This window comes from Aythya ferina (genome assembly GCF_964211825.1).
Source record: "Aythya ferina genome assembly, chromosome: 1".
Classification (NCBI taxonomy): Eukaryota; Metazoa; Chordata; class Aves; order Anseriformes; family Anatidae; genus Aythya; species Aythya ferina.
In genome coordinates, this window is record NC_140296.1 from 71,027,933 (window position 1) to 71,047,556 (window position 19,624).

General features: G+C 38.2%; 1 protein-coding gene across 12 annotated transcripts in view; it reads right to left on the reverse strand.

Annotated features, from left to right (window-relative positions):
- The window catches only part of PPP2R3B (protein phosphatase 2 regulatory subunit B''beta), a 49,636-nt gene that overhangs the window by 29,253 nt on the left and 759 nt on the right, over nucleotides 1–19,624 (reverse strand). For 7 of the 12 annotated variants that reach the window (XM_084506215.1, XM_084506216.1, XM_084506218.1 and 4 more), the window contains exons 2-3: nucleotides 18,914–19,359; nucleotides 13,202–13,306 (exon numbers count right to left, since the gene is read on the reverse strand). In XM_084506215.1, coding sequence (XP_084362341.1) covers nucleotides 13,202–13,306; nucleotides 18,914–19,258 — 450 coding nt within the window. In that variant the 5' untranslated portion in view covers nucleotides 19,259–19,359. Of the gene's footprint in view, nucleotides 1–5,180; nucleotides 5,358–13,201; nucleotides 13,307–18,913; nucleotides 19,360–19,624 lie in introns of those variants that run through there. The other 5 variants (XM_084506221.1, XM_084506213.1, XM_084506222.1 and 2 more) reach the window with 2 other exon arrangements.

A 19,624-nucleotide genomic window follows, 5' to 3' on the forward strand; every position in this document is an offset into this window, starting at 1 on the left:
CTCATGAAAGGCAACATCTACTATGTTTTGTGCCAAGACAGAAGGGGTACAAAATATTAGTCACTGCCTGGGAATTGTTGTCAGACAGCCTCCATTTTATGAGCTATATCAAAACAAGCATCCGCGTCAGTAATACACCCAGTTTTGCATATAGCTGCAGCTTTCTCAGAAAATACTTTGATCATAGGTTAAATCCGTATTCCTGTTCCTTACCAGCACGTTCTGTTTCAGGAGACTAGCTGGTAAGAGCCTCCTAGTACATAATCATTGTGATTGTACACAGCCAGTGGATCACACTGGGACTCACTACCTGCACAGGAGTCATGACTGCCTAAACATCATTTTAATGGGGAAAAACTGACAGCCAGTTACCTCAGGCAATTCTAACATTTGTCTATGGAAAACAGCCCTTGTCAGGACAGGCCATCAGTTCAGCATCAGAAGTAGCAAATAGGGCTAAGACAGACAGCCACTTAATTCGTAAGCTCTGCAGCCTTCCATGTTTGCAACAAAACAACTTTCAGTCACTCAGGGCAATTGAGCTTAGAAAAAAATCCACTCAAACAAGAAAAATATCAGCCAGCTCAGCCTTGTTACTGAGCTGTGGAGTCATCAGTGTAGTAAGTATTCTGTTACCTTTTTGTCTGGCAATGCCCCAGCAAATTCTGATTTGGACAATTGTGAAAACAATTGCACATTCCTCTGATCCTTAAGAAGTTGAAGGCTATTTTCTTTAATACAGAAACGTGCCAAACTGTTTCAGGCTTTCTAGGATACAAAGTACTATTGTTGACAGTCAGAGCACACCTGCTATATTAGGTAGTGTAAATGATTATAAAGGTAAGAGAAGTATGTTAAAATAGAGAAAAGGCATGTGAACCTTTTATTCCAAAGGCAAGAAAAAGACTAAATCTTAAGTCTCCGGTACCTGAATTGTTTGGTCAGGACTTATCTGCAGAGGGTACTGACGTGTAGACTCTTAAATCATGTGTGCAAGTGAGCTGTAACAAACGTGCACCATATTGGCTTTGCTACAGAAACAGCACACACGCATGAATTTATGACCAGCCACCAGCAGGTGAAGAAGCTGCTGTCACAGTGCAGCCAATACATTTTAAGCTTGCACAGGGAGTCTCCCATCACCCAAGTGGCAGAAAACTGACTATTTGCTTCTGGCTTCCTCTGCATGGCTAGAGCTGAGGACCTGGCAATCCATTAGTGACAGACTGTCTAGGGGAATCTCTCACCTTAACAAGCCAGTCTCGGTGGGCAGCTTAGATACTCTCATTCTGTCTTAAATGTTGGCATTACACCAAACTAACATCAAGCATAGCTATAAGCTACACTCAGAATGACACTTCCATTCCACCCCACCCTGCAAATTTATTCCCCCCCCCCAAAAAGGGAAAAACGTTGTGTAAAAGCAGATATCATGTCTCCCTCTGTGGTATTAATTCATCTCCAAACAAAATAAAATTAGAAAATTGACCCTGTTAGGAAAGCTGGCCTGCTGAAGACCTCCAATTACTATACAACTTACGTCTTGACTACCGATGTAAAACCAACTGCCTCAATTAAGCTTTTCAAAATCCACTTTCCCTCAGAAACGGCAATGTTAACTCCATCACTGGAAGAACCAGTACACTACAGCAGAAGCATACACCAGCCCAGCACACATTAACACCTACAGGCTGTAGGTGTTGTCATCTTGAATGCGTCACTAGAGTTTATAAAACATTTTGGTAACAGAGGAGTGCAAAAGCAATCAAGAGGCACTAATGCACGCCTAACTTCACTCAGAAGGAAAGCTAATCTTGGGAGGCCCAGTGGAGAAGTTGAAGAAATATTTCACATACAGCTGACATAAATAGCATGCGAAAGCAGCAGCATTTAGTATCATTAACAGGTGGTCATGGAACCAGTAGCTTGCCATTTCCACACTGAGGTGTGACGCATACAGCTACAGGGACCGCCAAGCAGTAACAGCAGACAGACGTACGATGCAGTTCAAGTATCAGAAAATACACCAGCACATAGATCTGGCACTGAAATTCAGGGGATGAGTTTGAGATTTAGGGCAATTTTTCTTTATTTTTAAATCATATTCAGTGCAAATTTGACTTCAGTGAAGTCTAGTTTGTGTTAGAACTCAACCAATTTACGTGAGCAGTGTGAGACTAAGCTAAACTAGGAAAATAGGTGTTTTTCTGCTAACACTAAGCTACATGGGTGTAAGGATGTCACTGCACACAGATTTATTTTATTCTGTTACCATTTTGTTTCCAACTTCAGATATATTTTCCTCAAATAGCCTAGGTAATGATGCTGCTTACATTCCAGCTCTGACAGGTAGGGATGTCACCAGCTGTTGGCAGTCCATTTGACATGGTGATAAGTTCCCTCTCCCTCAAAAGTTTCAGAGAACTGATGAGCAAGATGGATACAGTGTCTCTTCAAGTGTTGCATTTCCAGCTTACTATATTCTGTAGACACAAAATTGCCTAAAAATGGTCTTTCCTACAACTAATGCAAGGAGATGAATTAATGTTCTTTGGTCTGTGCAAAATTATGTATTCAAGCTCAGTTCCAAATTCAGTTCCCCATAACAGAGAACATTTCAACAGTTGTGTATTGTTTTAATCTTATTTTTGAGAAACAGTCTTTCCAGAAATAGCTATTTTGCTCAGTTCTATCAATAAATGCAACCGCTGAGAAGCAGCCTGTTCCACCACTTACCAAACCTACCCACCTCACTACTGATCATCCATTTAAAGATTTTTCCGTACAGCTTGATTTGCTACACTCCACTGAATGCCAATTCCAAAGGACAGGTGATTATCTATGGAAAATGCACATGGCTCTATGCAAAAAACACCACCTCAGAATTCTTAGAAACTGTGCAAGACCCAGTCACTCCAAACCACGTCAGAGCAGATGTTGAGCCATCACCATCCATGACCATTAGCTGTTTCACTTCAGGAGAATAACTCCTACAGCACTGCATTTCTTCAAAAGAATCTGACTTTTGTTTAACATCTTACAGAAACTTCACGGATATGAACGCTTATAGAAGTATAGTACAGGCATGGAAAAACAGGTCAGCCTTCAGTTACACTTGATTTTAGCATTCTGATTTTACATCAATTTCAAGAACTGTTCTGTCTGAAAGTAAATATTGCAGTGGTATAGAAGACTGTAAATTCCAACGGCAATGAAGCTCAGCAACTGAGAAAAGGTTTTCAAGTTATTCTACAAAAGCTTTAAGCAGTCTTTCATTTCAACATGAAATTTCTTCAGAGATTATGTCGTAAAATATAAACAGATATTCTTTGAAATGCACCTGGCCCATGAGGCACAACTTGAAATTACCATTAGCATGAAGGTAAAGAATATTCATCTTCTTCTATATCAATAGTTACTGACACTTGCATATTTAAGGTACTTTCATAAAGGTCTTCTAAAAATCACGTAGAAATAGTAGAAATAAAATAGCATTTATAAAGGAACCCCAGATAAAATACTTTATATCAGATTGAGCAAAGACATCAGATTTTAGTTTTATATTCCTATTGAGTTTGTTCTGCCCAAACAGTTTTGTCTGTAATACAATTAAGAGGTTTAACATGTTATTCTACAATTGCCATTTATCCAAGGGAAAATCTGGTTGAAAGTGAAAATTGATTGTTCGTTTTCTGCATTGTAAGGTAACAGCTAGCAGGATATCAAAACTGAAAACACACATTAGACAAGCTATTTTCCAAAGTATTTAGTTGCTTTTAGATATGCATTGCCATACTATATTGAGACCTTTTCTAGCTCAACACAAAAAAACCTCGTACAAGTGCAAGCGATCCAGCTATCACTCGATGAAAGGCAGATCAAGTTAACGGGCACCACACAAGGTAATAATAGTGTTTGTTTACAGCGGGATGCCATGACTAGACTAAGCTCGCCTCATGCTCTGAGTTTCAGAAATATTAACTGCTACTTCGGGGTAATTAAAGATAACATTTTCCTTTTTGGCTGTTTCTAGTTTTTGAATTAAAAAATTCAAAAATCCTTTCATTCACAAGTTTATTCTGAACAGCATAAACCTGATAGGTCAGCATTTGAATTAGTCTTTCCACAAAGGCACAAACATTGTTTATATAGCTCAGCTGAAATAAATTTGAAGTAAAAATATAACAGGTACACGGCTAACACTTTTTTAGGGTCACAGGGCTCCAGCTCCATTGCCCTCTCTTGAAGGTCACCCAGAAGGGACACTAGTGCTCTGAACACAAAATTAAGTGGTTGGCTATATTTATAATGATTTGAAAAGTAAAAGAAATCTTAAGATAATGTAATTTTTGTTCAACTACCAAACTTTCTTTAATTAAAAACAAGTAAAAAAATGTCAAACATACTGTCACTGATACACCTTTAGTACATGAGTTAGAAGTGAGGGTGAGGTAAGGACAAAGTGAATGTTTTCACATACCACCAAAACACTTAAAGTTTGGTGCTGGTTGAGGAAATACCGACTTTCTCCAATAAAACAGTTTTAAGATTTTGCCCTCACAAAAGAATCTCTTTGAAACATTTATAAGTAGTTTTCCTATGAACCACGCATTTCAAACGCTTCTATTCTCAATGAGGAGCTCACTTTAAAATGGTGGATTTAACTCACTGTTGCAAAACAGCAGAGGCACATGTATGAACTACGTAGCAACAACTGATCTCATCCAAATAAAAGCCTAAAAGAACAACAACGCAAAGGCATTCAGAATCATCATGGACAAATAAAAGCACTTTGACATATTCTGAGTTAAAGTTACATCCTACTTCAGTAGATTTTAGTAAAATGTAAATTAATCCCCCAGGGGAAATACACAGATTGTGACTATGCAGATTAAGGAAAACTGTCCAAAAAGTCAAATGGCAATAGGCACACCAACTTTCTACTGCATATGTCTCTGTGCAAACATACTTCATCTATACTACATGACTCGGTAAGCTCTCCTGTCTTTTTGTTTGCAGAGAAGCACCTGTGCAACCTTCTAAAATACAGAAAACATACATGAAACCTAGTGAAATACTGCTAGTTGAGGAATAACTGCCATGTATTTCCTGAAATTTGCACAGTTGTAAACATACAGCTGAATACAATAACTTAATTGTATAAGAACTGAAAGACAAACCTGGACCTGCTGAAAAGCTTTCAGTCTCTTCTTGAATCTAGAAGGTAAAACAAAATCACATCCTCGAGCTAGCAATGCCAACTCCTTTCTTAGATCAGGGTCTTGCCGCAAAGAAATTTCCTTTATCCTCATGCTTTCGGATTTCATATAATGTCTCTGTGCCAGTCCAGGCACTTGAGTCCCAGTAAATAGCAGAGCTGTTGTATTATCACACAGTGCCACTTAAAGCAGCAGCAGCTGCGCCTGAGTTCTGTGATATTATAAGAGACTCAGCTCAACTTCGCCTGCTCCATACATTAAAGGGAACTTGGCTGGAATCACAAAAACAGATTGGAAAGTCACTTTGGGGGCCTGCCCTTTCGTACATGCATTCCAAAGTCTAAACGGGATAGTATGGAAAAAAACAAACCTGTTTGGAGGAGCATCTATAAAAGCAGCTTCCAATTTTAAAAAAGCAAGCCCTAGAGGAATGTGAAGAGGCCAGCCGTGGTCATTTCGTAGCTTCCTCCTCCTCCCATCCCCCCTCAGCTTTTCCTTCTGTCACAAAACACTCACTGTCTAGCTTCAATTAAGTACCTCACCAAAGGATAAGGCTTACTGAGCAGCAATTAAACTCCTTTTAAGCTCTCCAGTCCTTTAGCAGGAATCCTATCACATTGGAAAAATGAAGACAACAGAAAAAGCTGCAAACTTCCATGGAGTGGCTCACCTAGTTTCACATAGAAATACATCAGGAATATCAATGATTTAACAAAATCCCCCCAAAATTGACAGGATACATTTTTCTTGCTTAAATAGTAGTTTTTATAGAACTTAATATCCGTGTATTAGATTGCATGCCTATCCCATTTCAGTAGCACTAAAGTTAGAGTTAGCTACCATTCTACTCTATTTTAAGTTTACTGAATCTTACATACATTTTGTGGGGAATAAGGGTACTTTTTGGTCCACAGCAATCTCCTTCCCAGAAACAGACATTTGATAATCTTTTTTGGTAATCTTTTGTGGAAGGTAGTAACATTGTGTCCTTCCTCTTCTACATTTTTATGTACATTAAAAGATAACAGGTGAAGTTTTTGCAATATAACACTCTTAGCCCCCCAAATTCTTTAAGATATTTTACGTTGCATATTTTATGTTGCCTGATTAATGCCTCTAAACTGTCACGCATGGGTGTAGTTACTAATAGCATAAATAGGAAGATGTGGCCAGTCTTCTTGTTTTCATCCCTCATGCTCTAAATAACCTTCTTGATTAGATAAAAATGTATGCAGCCAAGAAACACTGAAACAACTATTTCACCATGAAGCTCAAGTTTTCTTATTTGACTGCATTATTTTAGCTCCACCGTGTTTATCTATAATCTTTAGCCTCATCCGTCTACTCATAGCCATTCTGTCATATCAATATATTAAAAACTCCACAACACACAGCTTGCGAGATTTCGAAAAAGGGAATTTATGAAAAGGTACCAGTGAAACATGATTTGCCTTAATTAAATCCTTTTTACTTTAACACATGTTGTTAGGAAGTAAGTGATGACAGAAAGCCTGTTCTCTTGGTTTTAAGTCAGTATCTAGTTTTTCCCCACCTCCTTTGTTATTGCAACTTATGAAGACATTTATTTATCTCAGAAGTAGAGCAAGTAAGGAGTTGACTAGGCAAGAGTCAGACATGGTTGGCATGATGAGGCTGTCAACCTGCACAGAACAAAGCTGGCTGTCACTTGCTGCCTTTTAGGAAGACCAAATCAACCAACCTGTGGTAACCCTGGGCCACAAGGAAGCCAGAGGGGAGCAGGGAATGCAGCGCACAACAGCAGCATGCCTGGAACTTGAGACGAAGGACTGAGGTGTTAGAGTAGAAGAATCCTACTTGGGCAGCAGATGCCAATTCCAGACTAAGATGTTTGGGGAAGGTCAGGAAGGTTGTATTGCACACAGGCAAGGCAGATTGCATTTCAGGTTAGGGAAAAAAGGCCTTCCTTCAGAGAAGGAAAATATGTAAGGAAAGGTATCTGCTTACATAAATTGCTCTGTTTTCATCCCTTCTCACAAGGTAATGCACTCCAGTTCACTAGTACAATCACGGTCTTGGTCGAGGTGGCCACAGTATGTCATTAAGATGACTGGCTGCCACAAGGAGAGTGAGGCTGAAGGACTGGAGCTCCTGTTCACCTGAACCTGCTGAAGGAACCTCAGTAAGAAATTGTTGCTCTGAACTGCACTTTGAAGAGCTGTGAATTTCACTCCATTTTTCAAATGAAGCTCTGAGTCTGTCACCAGTTACTAATATATTGCATTCAGTATTTTGGATGTTCTGTTTCATTGGTTTAATACCACTTCACAGCCCAGTAGACGGTACATCAATCCCACTGCTAGCTTAATGTTGTTCTAGCCCTACTGTCACTAGCCTGGTTTCAAACCTAGTAGTTATGTACCTGCATGCAGTATAGTTTTTGAAAGCAGACAGGCTGCAATATGTGAAGAATCTACATGCAAGTAAACATTTAGTTGCAATGCACTGAGAGGTAAATACAGTGGCAGCTCTCACTTCCTTTACACCATCTGAACACTAAAAGGTTCTGTACTGCCACATTTAAGCAGGTACAAGCATTACTGAAGACATGTGGTCAAGAGCCCCTTAAGATCAGTTTTCCCTTTTTCAGTCATGAATTAGTCACAGGAGAAAGGGAAAGTCAGCTTCCATCTAGATTGAACCAGGAATGTTCAGGTGTAGTGTTACACTCACCCTAACTGTGCATTCTCTCCAGTGAAAGCTAAGGCAAAATCCTTTCCTGGGTGAAGGGCTGGATGCCAGCCACGAAGCTGTTCAAGTATCCTGGCAGCTTATTATTAGCTAGATAAACAGAAGGGAAGATGCATGCTCAGAGCTTCCTTCCAAAGCTAAAGATACACACTATGAATGGATCTGACTCAAAGGACTGTGGTTAAAGAGTTCACCACTTTAGCAGTGGTCTGAACATGTAGTGTAATACTTATGTGGCTGCAACACAGAAGTATTCAGGTTGGACAAATCTTACTTACTCTGTTTTGGGGAATAGAGAAGAAATAGAAACCTGAAGCATAACTCAGAAAAACTGAAACATTTGTCTACAAAATGCAGTTTTTTCTATATTTTCTTCTCAGTGAAAAGCATATACTGACTAATCTTCTAAAGTCTTAGGAGATTATCAGAAACTGGCCTTAAAATCATACAAAAAAAAAAAAAAAAAGCATCCAAACATTACAGGAAGCTTCCAAGAAAATAAGGAGCTCAATATGTAACAAACTGCATTCAGCCATACAAAACCTGCGTTCCAGACTTCAACCCAATCACACGAGAACCACGGTGACAGAAGGCCCATTTGGCCTCACGCACTTTAAGGCTGCGTGAGTAAACTCAATGGCTACAATGTGCATTATAATTGAATCCTTCAGCCTGCAATGCTGCAGAAATTAGCTTTCCCCTTAACCCAGAACACACACTCTGCCTTATCTCCACAGCAGAGAACACATACAACTTCCCAAAAGGAACTGACTAGTGAGGGGCAGAGAAGAGCAGTTAGGAGAAGATAACTAAGGCAAGGTAACATATTTCTGAGTACATTGAAGAGATATAAGTTAGCATGACTAACTTCGTACAAAGGATATATTTCAGATGTTTTAAGTAGAAAAAGCACTATTAGCAAATAGCTCAAGAAGATATACAAAAAAGTTAATCAGCTAAAGCTGCTAAGCAAAATACAGCTACTATAAGGCAAGAAAAATAAATAAATGAGAAGCGAGAAATATACCAGAAGGATGACAAATGGAAGCAGCAGTTCTTTGCTAGACCAGAGAAACAAGCAGACAATACAAAAAGCCCTAAAAGGATGAGTTGCCCACCTCATCTTCAACAAAGATTGTAACTAGAATATCACCATTATTTAATATTATCTAATCTAGAAATAACTCTTGATAGTCTTTATCTGGCCTTTGATATACTGAAAGATGTTGCAACTAGATATTTAATTTATGCAAATGAGGCATATTTAATCGATCATTACTTGGTTCCCTATTCCTTACTCCAAAGCTCCACAGTCCAACTGAGTGTCCAGCAAGTCTAGATTTCCGCAAAAAACTTACTGCACAACAGGAGATGCAAGTGACATTGAGCAAACATAACACTGGTTGGGCAGATACACTATTTACGCTAACCTGGAGATCTTTAACCCTGCAAGCCAGTGTTAGCCTATGGACCATTATTGTATCAGCAGCTCTTAAGGTACAAAGTGAGAAATAAGGGGAAAGATTAAAAAGATGATGTCCATTTCAGTCAGACTGGTATTATGACCAAAGAGATAAAACACAGCTTAGGCAGGCTCCCTAGCATCAGCAGTACTGCTCTATTTAATACTGTACACAGCAACTTCCACTGACAAAGTCTGAATAAATGAGGAATGACAATACTTCGACAGAAATCTAAAATTACCCTTCAAGTCTTCAGAAAGGCCTTTGGAAGGAAAAAGCTTCTTTATAGGAATGGACTAAAGCCTCAGTTGTCAGTGTGTTATTTTCCATTATTATGACCAATAAACAAAACATTCTCTTCTCAGGAGAATGCATTTCATAACAAGATTTAATGATCTCAAATTTTAGTAGGATGGGCCCTGTAAAACATGACCTTTTTAGAGAATGGGAACCTCCAAGAATAAATAGAAAGCCGCAAAGAACATTCTGCTTTTTGATCCTGCCTAAGCAACCTAAGCACATTAATACTTATTGACAAGCTGACCCATTCAGGGGTGGGGAGAACCTATTGATACTGATTTTTCAATATTGAATTCACAAATATTTTTATTTTCATTGACTAAAACCTATGGTCGTATGAAATAAGGATGCACAAAGTTGAAACTTATCTGTTCTTATACTGATGGATAAGGAAAGGGATTTAATAGCATCCCAGACATGCAGTTTTCCCAGTTCTTCAGATACTTATTTAACTTGCTTCTTACTAAGACCTTCCCATTTCAAACTGCTTTGAAGAGATCCGAACAAGATGATGTGAGATGAACAGAATGACACAGCATTATTATCCATCCCTAACTCCCCTGTGAGTGGGTCGCCTCTAAGATCCAGAGCCCAAACAGCTTGTCCAGCAGTAGTCTGACAAAAGCCAAGGGAGACAGTCTACAAAGTACAGACCACAGAAGGAATCAAGTTTTTTTTTTTTTCTTGAAGGATGCAGTGCCTCCGCCACAGAACATTCAGACATTGTGTATGTCTTTTCTAATGATTTAATTTTTCCAGTACTCTTGGAGTAGACAAAACAATGCCTGGAGGTTCTTTCCAGAGTTACTGGGAGAATCCCAAGTTTTTAGGAGGTAAGACAGTGAACAGCAAGACACCAATTAGATGGAAGATATATGTTGATAGCTCAGGAAGGATGGGCTGATCAGATTCTCTGCGCATTATGAGAAGAATGCCATGTATGTACACCACGCCACGGGCTGTTATCAGATTAGAAGCAAGATAAGATACATGTCACCTTGCTATGATTACACTGCCTGGACTCCAAAGACATAGCACAAGCCTTTTTAGATTGCTAACTGCATCTGGCAGACTAACTTCAGCAAGCGTCAACACGAGATATTATAAAACTGAAGTCTGGCAGTTAAAGGATAGTAAAGTACCCCGTTCAGTACAATTCTCACGTTGTCTGCCATCTTAGGAAAAGATTCAGTTCACATTTTATTTATTTCTGTATAGCATAAACAGAGTTCTGATGGAAACAGGTTGCTGGAATGGTCTTTACAGGTGAAACCTCTTTACTATTTGTGATCTTCAGATGAACCTGTTCATTAGACCATGGAAAAAGCTGCACCCAAACTGATGCTACTGAAGTGGCTGTTAAACAGATAGATACAATAAAAATATTTATTTTGGCTCATACAAATTAAAGCTACACCTGCCATTATAGAACGCTGTTTTTAGATTAACCATGACGCTAATGAAGTGTATCCACAGAGGAAGCCACCGTTTGTGCATTTGGAGCTTATCAAGGTATGCCTGTGCGTAGCAGAACACATTGAAATGAAGTGTCAGTTCAAGCTGATTACGAATGACACTTAGACTTTCCTACAGGAGACAGGTACTTTTATAATGGAGCCTAATTTATGCATTATGCAACTTTTCAAAGTCACACAGATATTTGGATATTTACTTGTTTCCAGGTTGGTATTATTTACCTTGTATCACCTTAATTTAGAAGTTGACAAAGTAATCTGGTATATAAAACATTGTCATTCATGTTCTTAGATTGCCCCCCAGCAATTTATTTAAACATAGGACCAACTGTTCAGTACTTACCACTTTCACATGAACTGAATTTTCAACGAATCCCTTCAGAAACACACAGCTTAGAATTTCATTATTTCCAAAACTAAAATGATTGGTGTACAACAGCTACTTTAATTTGGGCATCATAAGCGAACACCTCATGTAATTTAGTCCCTGAAATCACAAGACCATAATTTTGAGTCAGTGACAGCTGCAGGACAGCTTACTGCATATGCTTGAGAGATCATTGAGTGACTTGCTGTAAGGTACAAATATTTTTCAAGCAGTCTAGCTTACACTTAAGTTGTTACTTGATAAATAAGCCACTGTTCAATACTTTAGGAGATGCCCTTCAGTATGTTAACAGCAAATAAGGCAATGATAAAGGTGATCTCTGTTCCAAAGCTACAGTTTTAACTGAAAACTTTAGAAAGGTGTTTGATGCAAATGAAGACTATTTATGAATACTAATGTTAGACTGAAGTAAGAAAAACCTAGTCTATTGAGTACCTTCAACATTATTTAATTTCAAAATTTGCTTGATATATGAGTCAATGAGATACTCCACAAGAATAAAGACTGTTCACTATATCCAATATATCTAGTAGAATTGTTTACCAAATCTAGATCAGCTGATTACCAATACAGATCTAGCTTCTATAGGAATAAAATTGTTTAGAAACTGTTCTCCTGATTCTGACGAATTTTAAAAAACAGATTAAGTCAAGCAGTTTCGTAAGCTCTACAAGCCTTGTTTTGTTTAGGAAGCCCTAGATGAAGACTGTTCATGCTGGGCATATTTACAGCTGCATTTTATTGATAATTTTGCTGTTTCCCTTCTTCACCCACTGAGAACTTCTTTCTTTGCATTCTCCTTTCTCATCTATTTCTATAAATGCTGTGGAAGTCTCCTTGTAATCTTCCAACACATCTTATTTGTTGCCTGAAACATGCAGAAGTTTCTAGTAAGATCTGCACAGAACAAATACATAAGGCTTGTTTCATATGAAATAGAAACTATAGAACCTAATAGAAACAGTATGCAAAAGGTTATTTAAGCACTACCTCAGCAGCCCTAAGAGCCAGTTATCACTGCTAGTACCCGTGGTCAAGAGATGGTACACGGGTGACTCAAGTTTCTACCTACTATTAATATGGAATAGTGATTGCTGTGGGAAAGAGGCACATCTAACATGAAGTACCAGCACATACTTATGAACACACCACTTGATCACTGGTTAGCTTTCTGTGCAATAACTTCAAATTGTATCTGTTGTTGACAGAATACAAACTAATCTTAACCACCAGTGCACTAGTACCATCTGGTTAACTTGAAGACGAGAACACAATACTTCAACCCAACAACAAAAAGGAGTTATTTTGTATATTGTGACACAGTTAAAACATTAAATTTGGTACCCACTTGTTGTGGACCGTACAAAACAACAAATGAGCTTAACTGGTATCTTCTCCAATTAAGCTACTTAAATTGCCTAATTTTCATTTAGTTCAAAACAGTTGTGTGCAAAGCCTCTACTTTTGAAAGACAGAACCATGATATTACCACTGGAATTTTAGAGATTCTTCCTGTAGCACTGCTTGCTGAAAATTTCTGTGCAGCCATTTACTATGTCCAACAACAGACAAACTAGTTCACTGGATGAACCACATTGTTTTGTACTGAAGTAAGCCCACACATACTTTTGGCCTGAAGATCATTTCTTGCTGACAGAGTAAGTGTAGGGCATGTGAAGGAGAGGTTCTCAAAAATCCAAGATGGGTTCTCAGCTGTGGATCCTCTTGCATCTTTGAGGCAAGAAAAAAAAAAAAAAAAAGCTGTCTTCATTATATCAAGATCTAATTTCCTCCGAGACTGCTCACCTGCTAAAACAATGAACTGTTTCAATGACTGATGTAGATCTATAATTAGCTTAAATGTTTCAAAAGACTGGGAATAGACAAGTAACTGTAAATATCTGAATATAACGATCTCATGCAACTATGAAGTTTTTTTTGCTTATTTGCTTTTAAGCAACAGTTACTCCTACAGGAAAGAGTGCCTCTGAATAATCAATTTCAACCAAATATTTGCATTTGTCCTGTGTCAGGAGTCACATGAATTTTAAATTTAAAGAAGGCCACATATAGTTCCAAATTCAGTTTTTCAGCACTAGAAGTGTCAAAAACTTTAGAAATGGTTGCAGCATATAAGGAATATTTATGAGTTCCCAATAGGATAGATATATCTCCTCTTTCATGTGGAACTGCCACTTTGAAAGAGGACTGTAAGAGATTACTATTTCTTCTAACAAAGCACAATGTGTAAACAAAATAAATACTATTACTGCCAAGCATAATATTAATGTTCTTGGGTCCAATATACAGCAATAATAAAGAACACTACCAAAAGGCTGTAACAGTGAATAAGTGTTTGTCATTTTTACATAAAATGAATAATTGGTTCTCTAATCAGGATAACGGTTCTTCTGTTCCAAGCTATTCAGTACAGCAAAGCTTAAGAATAACACAGGATATACCACTGGTACTGCTTATGTTGACCATTATTATCTCACCCCAGTTGAAACTAATAATGATTTTCTAGGAATACCTATAGTTACAATCTTCCAGACCTTTATATGAACTTCTGGCTGTCCTTCCTTTGTTGGCACCATAGAAGGACCTTTACTGTGAACACGTTAGTGCTGACATCTGTCATATTGCCTTGTTATCATCCTAAAAGTACATCAGCTTGATACCAGGTTATTTACAGTCTGCTTTTAAGTCACAGGCTTGAGTTGGAAGCCAAGTCTGCCACCCTCCCAACCTACTGATGGGAGACAGCACCACTAACACTAGCTTTGCTCAATGTGGAGTTCGGAAGTACACGTTACGTAAGACTGAGTACGGTCTAACCTAGTTTGCCATGCAATCCCAATGCAGCTAGTGTTTCCCAGGCTGTACTTAACACCACTTCTAGTGTTAAGGTGTACGAGGTAGCAATTCTGATGCAGGCAACATGCAAAACAAGACACGTGAAGTGCCAAGACCGACCAAGTTTAATGATATTTAATAATGACCAAAGTGAAAACCTCTCTGGATTTGAAAGCTCATTCCTCTTACTTTTCTAGTATTTTATGAAGTTTCTCTCCTTGTTAACAAAAGGAGGTTCCCCAAAAACATTACAGCCCACCTGGAGAACACAGAGACTGATCTAAAGGATGCAGATCTAAGCCTTGCTACCCACCCTTTAACTCAAGCCATCAGTTCAGTTGTTCCAATAAGCAATTATTAGTGCTGTTATGCTTAAACCTTTGTCTTAATGGTAAATGGTTTCATTTTAGTCTCCCTTTAAACTAAAATAGATTCTAGTAGTACCACTCCATTTGAATCGACTAACTGGAAACTGAAATCCTTCAAGAATGGCAGTGATGAATAAAGCTATACTGCAATATAGTACAGCAGTAGGGAAAATTACAAATTAGAGAAATACAAGACAATGAGTTTTAATAATTGTCATAGTATAACGAGCAGGAACAGTTTGCTTTTCAAGAAAAGGACATACAGAAACCAACCTAAGAAGTATCTTTATATTAAAGATTGACCCTGCAGAGAAATGGAAAATAACTTTGAACTTCGTCAGATCATATCACACTCTGTCTGCAACTCCCCTCCCTTCCAAAATGCCCATAGGGAATTCTGTGAATTGTTTCCCCAGATGCCTAGCACACCAGCTGGTTTGGATTAAACATTTTGCCTGCGGCATCTTTTAGGCCTTGAGGCCTGGCATTTTTGACAGTGTGATGAACAGTGTACAATTGTGTATTCTCCATATGTTTAAGATAATTTAGAGTGCCAGAAACACTGTTAAACCCGTGTACAGTAGTGATAAGGGTTAGAAGAAAGCTACAGCAACAATTCCTCAAGTTTCAAAGTTACAGCTCTAGAATTTCTTGACTATTTTATAGTATGCTGTTTTTAAAGACAATTGCAGAAGTTTATCTATGCCTCTGGTTTCTTGCTATTTTAATACATTTAGCATATAAAAAAGTCACAAATCTCCTTGAAGAATATTGAGTGCTAGCAAGCACTTTACCTCACATAATGAAGTTCACCAGAACTTTGCAGTTACTGTGCTTGTAGACAAGTTACTTGTGCAACAGACACAAGACAGACACTGACCTCCCTGAGTGACATCATACAAGCAAAGGCAAAGAACCTTCCCTAAGGGAAAATTAACCAAAAGCATCTATACAAACACTGTTTCGTTTTCACCCACATCAAAACACACTCTCAAATGAATTTTCATGGTTGAATTCTGTATGCATTTCAAGACTGGTGTTCCAAGAAAGCATTCTACAATACTTGGCTTTCTAAAAACAAACTTGTATTATGAAAATGGCGTTTCCTACACAGTTACTTACTACTTAGTAATGACCTGTGGATGTCAGCTTGCTGTTACCAGCTTTACTGCCTGATGTCCTTCGGAAAAGTTCCAATAGGAATATTCCCAGAGACAGCAGAAGTTGTACAGCAGCCTTACCCATAATTAAATGCAGTGATTCAGCTCAATGATACCGAAAAAGTATCCTACTAAAACAAATTTACTACCTATACGCTCCATTACAGGAATACTTTGTTAAAGCTTTTCTTACTGTATACAGAAGATGCCTATGTTGACTTCTATAGTACTAAAGAAAATCATTCTCCAGCTCTTTATGACTGGGTGTAGAAGCCCTTTCCAAATGTCACTCTTGGGCACACAGAGTTAAGCAAATTATTATTATTAAGCATTTTTTAGAACTGTTCCTTAGAGTTTAAGTCTCGGTCACTAGAGCTACAGTACAAGCTTTCTTCTTAAAAAAGTTATTCAAAACATTGTTTTCCACTTATAGAAGCATAAGTGAAGCATAAGAATGCCAAGGACCTCAAGCTTAAACTCAAATGAAGTAGGTAAAAATACTATGGCTCAGTTTATGAACAATGGTGAAGTGCACAAAGCCAGATGCATCGCTTTTGACACTGAATGGGTAATTTATGACTGCATGAGAAGGAAAAGGGGTATATTTTGCTTTCTGTGAGAAAACTCACTGTCACAATAGAATGTGCAATTATGCAGCTCTTGGGATTTCTTAAGAGCTGGTGCTTATTCCAAATAAAATTCACATTTCGAAGATTAGGAACCTTTTGCATGATGCTTCAGTTCAGCTGAATAAAGTCACAAGTAAGTTTCTTATCGCATAGAAACTTCCCTCCATACAACACTTTGGATGAAAAAACCACCAACCTACCCATCTAGTTTGCTTCTCAGTGCTATACAAGTGATTCCAATTAAGCAACTGTCACACCTTCATGAATTTCTTATTTCTTCTTTATGGTACCTACTTAAAGCAATCAACATACGCAAAGAGAAATTAGAATAAACAAATTAGTGATGGAATACATCATGTAACAGTGGCATGTAATGCAAACTCGTCCTTTGCTCACTTATCTGATGCAGGAGTAGACCGAGCATCTGCTAACTACCTACAATTCACTAGAACAGAAGATACGAGGGTATGAACATAAAGGAAAGTGTAAATCAATTGTCATGCTTTGTAGTCTGGATAGTGATTATGCATAAAATACAGCTCTATTATTATAAAGGCAATCTGACAAATTTTGGACTCTGTGATGTCTTGAATCTAAGAAGTGAGTACTCCACGTTGAACTAGATTTGAAAATTAATATTTAAAAAAAAATAAAGGTAACACTTCAGATTAAATGTTTTAGCACAAAACTGTCATATTGTTATGCCAGTGGGTAAAAATACAGGTATATGCACACAGCAGACACCTATAACAGAATATTAACTGACATTCTTAATCTTCTTCAGCTGTGACTGCTCTACCCATACCAACCCGAGATGGCTTGCCTGGGACATGAGAGGGTTTGGCTAGTGGACGGAGTCAGGCAGGAAGGTATGGAGACTGGCTGAGAGCAACAACCACTTACTACTTGCCAGTATTATTAAGTAACTGGAATTTATAGCACTACAGCAGAAACAGCACGCCTCTGTTAACAACTCCTTTGATACAAGGCAGATCATACATGCAATGCTTAGTTTCATCAGTCATCACACTTTCTATCCTGTGGTGTTTTTTTTTTTTTTTTTTTTTTTTTTTTACTATTTCTTAAGAGGCCCACAAGTTAGAATGAACTGAACTGCAAGCCACAAAAAAACACGTCAGGCTGGGGACAGGGATGCCATTCTTGCATAGAAGACATTGTCTTTTATAAACCAAGACCTTCTTAGAACGGAAGCACTGAGTGTACCATGCAGTACCAAAACAATTACTTTGTTAATATGCAGATTCAGCAGAGCCAAATTTGAGTCCTGGACTAACAATAGTGCCTGGTATCATCAGACAGAGGAATATTTGCAGTCAAGGCAGTATTTTGTAAAAGTAACAGTGCAAACAAACACAGGGAACTCACAATTGTGGACAAATGCATTTACAGTGGAAGGCCTTCTTATGGGAAGCATGGTATTTGAAACATCAACATTTTGGTTACTTCTCACAAAACTAAGTTAAAGAAGAAATGGCCAGGAACTGTGATCTGTTTACTAAACTAAATAAATAATCTCTGTACACTATTATGTCTGATAATCTGATAAAACATTAGATATTTAATATAAAACATTAAATGCATTTCATGCAGGATACCCTATTAGCCAAGGCTATCTGCCCCATCTATCCAAGTTTTGGCTATTAAAATTATTTGTTCACAAAGGCATTATGGAAAACCACTTTTTAAAAGTAAAAAAAAAAAAGTTATTTGTAGCTTTTCTACCACTTGTAGTTTGTTCATGACTTCAGAAACACAGGAATACAGATACCAGCCTTATCCTTATTGCACAGGACAATCCTTCAGAAAGCAGGAAGCACTTATCCTGACCCTTCCTCACATATGCTGTACCCACTGGAGTGACCAGGACACGTACATTACCAGCAAGACAGATCAGTATTGCTTATTTGAAGTTACCGCTCAAACTAGGGTAGATATACCAAATGAGTCAGCTGTACCAGATCAACCATCTTACAATGCTTCCCGTTCTGCTGTTTTAAGGAACCAGGGCAATATTTTATTGATAGAAAAAATATTGGAAATAAAAGCAATCCATTTCTCAGTTTGTGTCAGGCACGTACAACTTATAAAAAGCAACAGAACTCCAAGGAGCCAAGACAGTGTTTCAGAAGCTCAGGCCACCGAGCACTGATGACATGCCAACGTTGACATTTCATGTTCTGTGGTGCTGCTTCGCTTCCAGACACCTCCTGTGGAGGAACTAATTGCTTGTATAACTCAAAGCCACAACCACAAAATTCACTTCAATTTCAACAAATAGGTCTAATAACTAAGAAACAGACTTACTACTCTGGTTCCTGAAGATCTACGTGTTCCTTTAACATTAGAAACTTTCCTTGAGCTGGATGAAGTTGACAATGGAAGAGTAGTGGAAAGCTGAGGAGGGCTGAAAGACAAAGGTAGTCTGACATCTCCTAATACGCTTTGCTTGGAGTCAGAATTCGTAGCAGCAAACCTCTCATTTTTACTGTTTCCTGAATCTCCATTTCTGATCTCAGTTTTCTCCTCATTCTTGATCCTTCTCAAGCAGTCCTTTAATATCAGCTGCGTTGCAGGCTGGCTAAACCAGCACAAAAACAGTTCATCCACCTTCATTTTCAATACAGGTTGCAAAACTTTCCCGGGTGTCATTTTCTACAAGTTTCCCTTCTTGTTGGAAGAAATTCCAAACAAAGGTCTGAGTTATCTACTTATTCCACATAACTTTCAGAGTTTCACAGAAACCAAGGGTCCTGTTAAAAACAGCAAAACACTTATTTAATGTTACAGTTCTAACGAAGTGCTGGTAGTTATTCCCCTCTGATATCAGCAGGTGTGGGGAGAGACGTGATAGCATGAGATTACAAAGGCACAGAAACATTTTGTAAGCATAAGTCATTAATTAGAAGCCAAATCCAGAAAATTGCTCTTCATAAAAGCATACTTTGTAAGTGATGGACAGTGGAGAAAAAGAAACTGCACCCAAGCACAGCTGTCTACAAGTGTTCTCCAGGAATG